This window comes from Pristiophorus japonicus, chromosome 5 (genome assembly GCF_044704955.1).
Source record: "Pristiophorus japonicus isolate sPriJap1 chromosome 5, sPriJap1.hap1, whole genome shotgun sequence".
Classification (NCBI taxonomy): Eukaryota; Metazoa; Chordata; class Chondrichthyes; family Pristiophoridae; genus Pristiophorus; species Pristiophorus japonicus.
In genome coordinates this window covers 36951700-36959130 of record NC_091981.1, presented here as the reverse complement: position 1 = coordinate 36959130, position 7431 = coordinate 36951700, and the positions used below count along the sequence as shown (strand labels likewise).

The 7431-nt window shown below is 40.3% G+C and overlaps 1 protein-coding gene across 1 annotated transcript in view; it reads right to left on the bottom strand.

Moving 5' to 3' along the window:
* Positions 1 to 684: 684 nt before the first annotated feature.
* Positions 685 to 7431, bottom strand: part of LOC139264298 (SH3 domain-binding protein 5-like) — a 60866-nt gene continuing 54119 nt past the window's right edge. Inside the window, exons 8-9 of the mRNA XM_070880545.1 lie at positions 2559 to 2810; positions 685 to 2118 (exon numbers count right to left, since the gene is read on the bottom strand). Of these exons, the coding sequence (XP_070736646.1) occupies positions 1943 to 2118; positions 2559 to 2810 (428 nt within the window). The 3' untranslated portion in view covers positions 685 to 1942. The remainder of the gene's footprint in view (positions 2119 to 2558; positions 2811 to 7431) is intronic.

The window sequence follows — 7431 nt, the reverse complement described above, 5'->3', positions numbered from 1 at the left end:
ATCAGCCTGTTAAATGGTCCTTCTCCCCATACTGTAAATACAACCAAAATCTTTCCAGAATTATTTATTCCATTGCATTACTATCCATTCTGCTGTAGAATTAAATACATGTTTATCTGGTACTTCAAACACAGAATGAAGTTGTGCAATCGGAAGATAAAATCGGCTGTAAAAGTCACAAAAGTTTAACTTGTCAAATGCAGATTAAAATTCAGTAACAAGCATATTTCTTCCTCATCTGAATCTATAAGAGAAGTTCAGTGAAGAAGGTTTGGGATTAGAACAGAGTGAGGGACCTGTAGGTTTAGAACTATCTGGGGGAAGAGACTCCCACTACAGTTAGAGCTGAAAATGGAATCAAAGTGCTTCGATCAGTAAACGAAAACAGTTTGTTTTCCCCCTTATGATTGAAGGAAGTTTTATATTTAAACTAAAATGGCAGGAATGCAGTAAAATGCCCCTATTACTCAGATCCTTGTCTTTTTTGTGCCTATCTCTTTTCAATCAGCTAAATGTTTTTACATGTCTAAAATGTGTAAGATTCAAGCAGTTTATTTAGCTGCAACAAAAATGTGCTCATTTGTAACTAATTGAGTTGAAGTTGTCCTTTAGACAAGAATGGTCGGTGTTGCTCTATTCTATTCTCATCCAAGTCTTTGTATATATAAGACACACAAACGCAGACACAATGAGCTGTATATGTATTCAGAATATGTAGATATACAAGCCAGGTTATTAATTGACAGAACCTATAAAATATAGTTAAAAGCACCATACATAACTCATTACAATACCAAAAGGAAACATGTACAAAAAGTAACACTAAAAACAATGTCTAAAGACTATAACATACATGGTTCTTATTGATAATGTTTAAACAAACATAAGGCATGCAGGCTTTGCCATTGGTCACTTTACTTGCATTACTCTGACATCAGAAACAGTCGCCTTGGCAAACTGGGTTGGGCATTTCCTGTAGCAAGATCCAAGAACTAGTTTTATAATCTGGATTCCCACTGCACTTCCCCCAGTCCAAGATACTATTCTGTTGCCTAAATAGGCAAACAATGCACAGCAGCAAACCTCATCGATGCCTGTAGTGTATTTGGATTGATGCAAATGGCTAGCCGTTAAAAGGAACAAAACTTGACGAGACAGAGTGAAAATGCGGCAACCTCATAAGCCAAGCCAACTTCCTGCTCGAGAGCAATGGCTGGTTGTCTCTCCAAATCTCTTTTCTTCAGCATGGTTAAGAGGATGTGGTCCTCGCCAATCTGGCTCCCTTTCCAGCTACTAACCGGTGTTGGATCACTATTAACAACACTATGCACAGGAAGTGAAGCCCCCCTGGTAGTTTCCTTTTTTTTTTGTTGCAAATCCTTCTGAACAACAGGAAACATGGGAAGGTCCTTAAGGTCTGGTTCTCAACAGGACATGACAACTACGATTGCTGTAAAAACAGCTCTAACCCCTCGATGGAGTCAGCTTATTCTGACGCACGGGAATGTAACAGGCGTCAACATGAAGAGGGACACAATGAAGTGCCGCACACGAATGCAGCATAAAGTACAAGTGGAGTAAAAGCAGGACCTTCTGCTGATCTGAGCTCCACCTCTGCCGTGTAAGCAGGTCATCAGTCAGGGAACAAGCAAAAAAGGATCTTACTTCAGATCCAGTTCAACAGCACAAAATCGGTTACTGCTACTTTGCCTCCAGTCTGAAATCAGACCACTAACTACAGACTTTGTAGATGTCCATTAATTAATTTCTATCCAGAACTACTCCCGTAGTTTCCTTTTTCCAATGACGAGCACCAGCCACTCTAGAAACCTTTCAGCGTAGTAATTAGGCAGCAATTAAAAGGCCAAGACCATGTCTGTGAGCGAATAAGTTGGTGACGCAATGTTTCCTGGCACATTTAGGATGGCGCCTCTCACAATATTTAACAGGTCGGTGACTGAGCCAACGCGCACACTTCTATTTCCGAAATGATCTTCTCCTTTGGCTCTGTGCACTTGACTGAAATTTGCGTCACTCTGATCTTCAGGGTTGTTTCATCAATGGTCTGTTGGTTAATCAATTTGTCCTTTTCATTTTCATCACCTTCGGCCCTGTCCCCTATCCAAATGATAAAATAAAATTAATAAAAAGGTAGATAACTGTGAATTTCAGTGAGCATTACACGGTCTTTAAAACCGTTAACAGTTCACTGGACCACAACCAATAGATTATCTACTGGGCCGATTGACATCCTCACACACTCTTCCCTCTCCCAAGCACGATGAATATCAGAGGGAGATGATTGCTCCAAATGTATTTTTCTTGGCTCCCGCATATTGATACACTGACCTCAGAATTCCTGGAGCTGGAAAGGGCAGGGAGAGAGCCCAAGATCAGCACAACTCCAGGAGTTTCAATGTTTTATCTATCAGAGGATGTCCTCTAAACGCTCACCCTCTCACATTTAGTAAAGGAAGGTTTTGCATTGAAACAGTGGCTCATCACATCTCATCCACTGAAATATTTTTCTTCCAAAGTTACCCAGAAAGATCACTGACCTCTTTCAGCATCACACTCAGGAGACGAGGCTCCACTGCATTCACTGCGAGGCCCCAGAATGGGAGAGTCCATGGCGCAATCAGATGCGGGACTCAACAGCTCCAAGCTGGGGGGACGAGTTACTGAAGGGAAAGAGCTGGGCAAATCCAAGGGGCTGGTTGGGCAGGAGCTCAAACTGGACTCGGACTGGCTCTCCGAATCCTCAGAGACGGGGCTGCTGCAGTTATCGTCTTCAAATATTTCAGACGTCACTGCAAATGAGAAAGGGATGTCACTGAATATTAATCACCTGGAATTCATTATGAAATCCATCATTAGGCTGTGTTCAGCCTCATTACATTAGACAACTTATTTGTCACAAGTAGAGAGGCATTTTTAATTTAAAATGACAACATCAGGCACCTGGGAGACATCAGAGGCAATGCATAAAGTCGTTTGGTAGGTTTGATGTTTACTTAACTGCTTCTGGTTGCATTCTTTCTAAAAGTCTACTGGGTGTTCTCAAACGTCATTTGAGCTATTTAACATGCAAATACATTCAAATAGTGGTCTTGTGCAGCAATGATATTGAAGAGGCAACTAGAAGACAAGCCTATAAGAGATGTGAAAAGCTTCCTGAATAATTTTGTGATCTGTAATCAAGGGACAGGGATGAAAACAGAAATAGCCATTTAACTGATTTGCCTCATTAAGAATACACTCCGCGTAATGAGGAGTGAATTTGGCTATGTGTGCAAATGTGTGGCTGTTGTATGGCATTTTCAGACTGAGCCCGGGAAAGATTAGTGGGGTCATATTACATGGCTCAGATTTTAAGCAAGTTCCCGTGACATATTTTGCACAAAAAGCAGAGTCAGATTCTCAGAAGTAGGACAAATATTCCCTGAGCTCCCAAATGCTGCAAGACTTACTATTCATTTAAAGTAGGCTCACTAACCATTTCCTCTGATCAGGTTGTCCTTTTTGCTATTGCAACCCGCACATTAGGCTTTGCAAATCGCAGGAGTAAAGACCGTTACATTCATCGGTTACCCGAGGAGACACGGTCAACAAATAAAGTGTGTGCTGACCTTCAGATTAAAATTATTTTAACTAGAATTTACCGGAGGACTTTTTTGGGAGAGACCAATTAGAAACATAGAAAATAGGAGCATTAGTAGGCCATTCGGCCCTTCGAGTCTGCATCGCCATTCAATATGATCATGGCTGATCCTCTATCTCACCACCATATTCCCGCTTTTTCCCCCATACTCCTTGATGCCTTTTGTTTCTAGAATTCTATCTATCGCCCTCATAAATATATTCAGTGACTTGACTTCCACAGCTTTGTGATAGAGAATTCCACAGGTTCACCACCCTCTGAGTGAAAAAATTTCTCCTCATCTTGGTCCTAAATTTCCTACCCCGTATCCTGAGACAGTGACCCCTGGTTTTAGACTTCCCAGCCAGGGGGAAACATCCTCCCCGCATCCAGTCTATCCAACCCAGTCAGAATTTTATATGTTTCAATGAGATCCCCTCTCATTCTTCTAAACGCTAATGAATACAGACCTAGTCGACCCAATCTCTCCTCATATGACATTCTGCCATCCCAGGAATCAGTCTGGTGAACCTTCGCTGCACTCCCTCTATGGCAAGTATATCCTTTCTTAGGTAAGGTGACCAAAACTGCACACAATACTCCAGGTGCAGTCTCACAAAGGCACTGTATAACTGTAGTAAGACATTCTTGCTCCTGTACTCAAATCCTCTGCAATGAAGGCCAACATATCATTTGCCTTCCTAACTGCTTGCTGCACCTGCATGTTTGCTTTCAATGACTGGTGTACAAGGAAACCCAGGTCCCTCTGTACATCGACACTTCCATTTACCATTTAAATAATATTTTGTCCTTATGTTTTTCCTACCAAAGTGGATAACTTCACATTTATCCACATTATACTGCATCTGCCATGTGTTTGCCCACTCACTCAACTATCTAAATCGCCTTGCATCGTCTTTGCATCCTCCTCACAACCCCACCTAGTTTTGTGTCATCAGCAAACTTGGAAATATTACATTTGGTTCCCTCATCCAAATCATTTATATATATTGTGAATAGCTGCGGCCCAAGCACTGATCCCTTTGGTACCGCACTAGTCACCGCCCGCCACCCTGAAAAAGACCCGTTTATTCCTACTCTCTGTTTCCTGTCAGTTAACTAATTTTCAATCCATGCCAATACATTACCCCCAATCCCATGTGCTTTTTTTTTGTACACTAACCTCTTAAGTGGGACTTTATCAAAGGCCTCTGAAAATCCAAATACACTACATCCACTGGTTCTCCCTTATCTATTCTATTAGTTACATCCTCAAAAAACTCCAGTAGGTTTGTCAAACATGATTTTCTTTTCATAAATCTTTGACTTTGTCTAATCATGTTGATATTATCGAAGTGTGCCGTTATCACATTCTTTATAATAGACTCTAGCATTTTCCCTACTACTGATGTTAGGCTAACCGGTCTGTAGTTCCCCGTTTTCTCCCTCCTTTTTAAATAGTGGGGTTACGTTTGCCACCCTCCAATCTGCAAGACCTGTTTCATAATCTAGAGAATTTTGGAAGATGACAACGACAATTAGGTTGCTTTAAACTGTATAATATGAAAAATCTGTTCGCTAAATCTGAGAAATTAATTTTTTGTAAACGGTAGAGCAAACTGACAAAGTTGAATCAAAGAAACAAAGAAACTTTACAGTTAAGTTTAAATATATATAATCAAACATGATCTATTTTCTCCTACTAATTGATTCAATCTAAAATGGTGTTAAAATAATTTCCATCTCCTGCTACGGTGGTTGAATTTGCCTGTTCTCTCTAGGCTATAAGACAGAGCACCAAATATAGATCATCCAGTAGGAATCAAAATCTAGCTCATCTCATGCTTGCTGATTAGAATATTCAATGATGAATATGAAACTCTGGTCTCCATCCTCCATAGTGAGAGTAGGACCAGTGGAATAGAACTGGATATCTGGCTCTTGTTAAGAATGACCCCAGTGGGAAATACAAATGTCTTGCTGCTACTGTTAAGTCACCTGTCCCAAAATATTCTCTGGACAATGTACAAACTTTTCTATTGGCATTAGCCATGACCAGATAATCTGTTTAAGTGATAATATTGGTTCAGGGATAAATACTGGCCAGGACACCAAGGAGATCTCCCTGCTCTTCTTTGAATAGTGCCACGGGATCCCTTTGCGTCCACCCGAAGGGGCAGACGGGGCCTCAGTTTAACGTCTCATCCGAAAAACGGCACCTGTGACACTGCAGCACTCCCTCAGTACTGTACTAGGAATGCCAGCCTCGATTTTTACTCAAGCTGATGAAGCATGCTCAAGATTTGTGACAAAGACTAATTTACGACTCATGATTACTCAGTTCATTGTTTCCCTATGGGTAGCTTTATACAATATAGCACATTGTTAAATTTTTTTTATTAAAGTACCTTCTATGAGATCTGTAAATGAATACTGCAATTTACAAGGGAGTGATGATCGGTGACATTTTATTTGGACAAATGAGAAGTGGAAGCATAGACAAAGATGATTTGTGAGGCTACACTTAGAGCTGGCACTACAGAAGCTAAATCAAAATAAGTCACAATCGGCTGCCTTTATCTAAAGTCACATGAATGAAGTCACAAGTGATCCTCCATGTCTTAACATTAAGATTAAAGACACATTGTTATTCTTTCAAATTTAAACTAATTATCGTATCCCATTAGTCACCCCTCCTAATATCTCCTAATCCCTTTGGCATGATTTTCTACATTAAAGACTATATAAATACAAGTTGTATTACGGATCAAGGTCAGCAGTGCACTGACATAGTTACCACATTAATACTGAATACTTAAACACTGACTTAGGTTCCACGTCAAGGCTTTGTTCACAACTCTTCTCTTGTGCAGAATTTTCAACTAGTTTTATTATCCCCCCACCACAATGGCAGCTGAATGTCTGCGATTAAACAAGTGCTCGAAACTTTCCTTTTAATTTTAAATACAGGGATCGAGAGTTAATTGAATCTGATGGTGAGCCCCATTAAAGTGGTGTCCATGAATTGTGTAAATAATTATGGGATGTTAGTCAGTGGCCACATCTTTTTTTTAAAAATAGTTTGCTTGTTTTGTGTTTTAGCGATATTCAAACTTAGCTTTTAAAAACGGATTTTTCTCTGAATTTACCTGGGTTTTTAGGGGTTCAATTTATTTTTAATTTTTTTCTCCCTTTTCTCACAAAAACATGACCTCCCCCCCCCCGCTCCCCCGGGATTTAAAAAAATTGGCAATTAAAATCAACTTTGAAAATCTTTATTGGCAAATTAAACATCAGTGTTTAAAAAGTAAAATGTTATTTTTGGAAAGGATGCATCGTCAGAGAAGGTATCTTTCAGATGAGATGTTAAACTGAGGTCTCATTTGCCTTCTCGTGGATGTAAAAGATTCCCATTTATATAGTGCCTTTCACGGACTCCAGACATCCCAAAACGCTTTACAGCCAATGAAGTTCTTCTGAAGTGTAGTTACTGTTGTAATATAGGGAAATGTGGCAGCCAATTTGTGCACAGCAAGGTCCCACAAACCACAATAAGTTAAATAACCAGTTAATCTGGTTCAGTGATGTTGGTGGAGGAGTAAATGTTGCACAGAACACCTCAAAAAGCATCACGGGATATTTTATATCTCCTGGAACGAGCAGACCAGGCCTTAATTTTGCATCCCATCTGAAAAAACAGCACCTCTGACAGCGCAACACTCCCTCAGCACTGCACTGAAGTGTCAGCCTAGATTATGTGCTCATCTCTGGAGTGGGACTCGAACCCACAG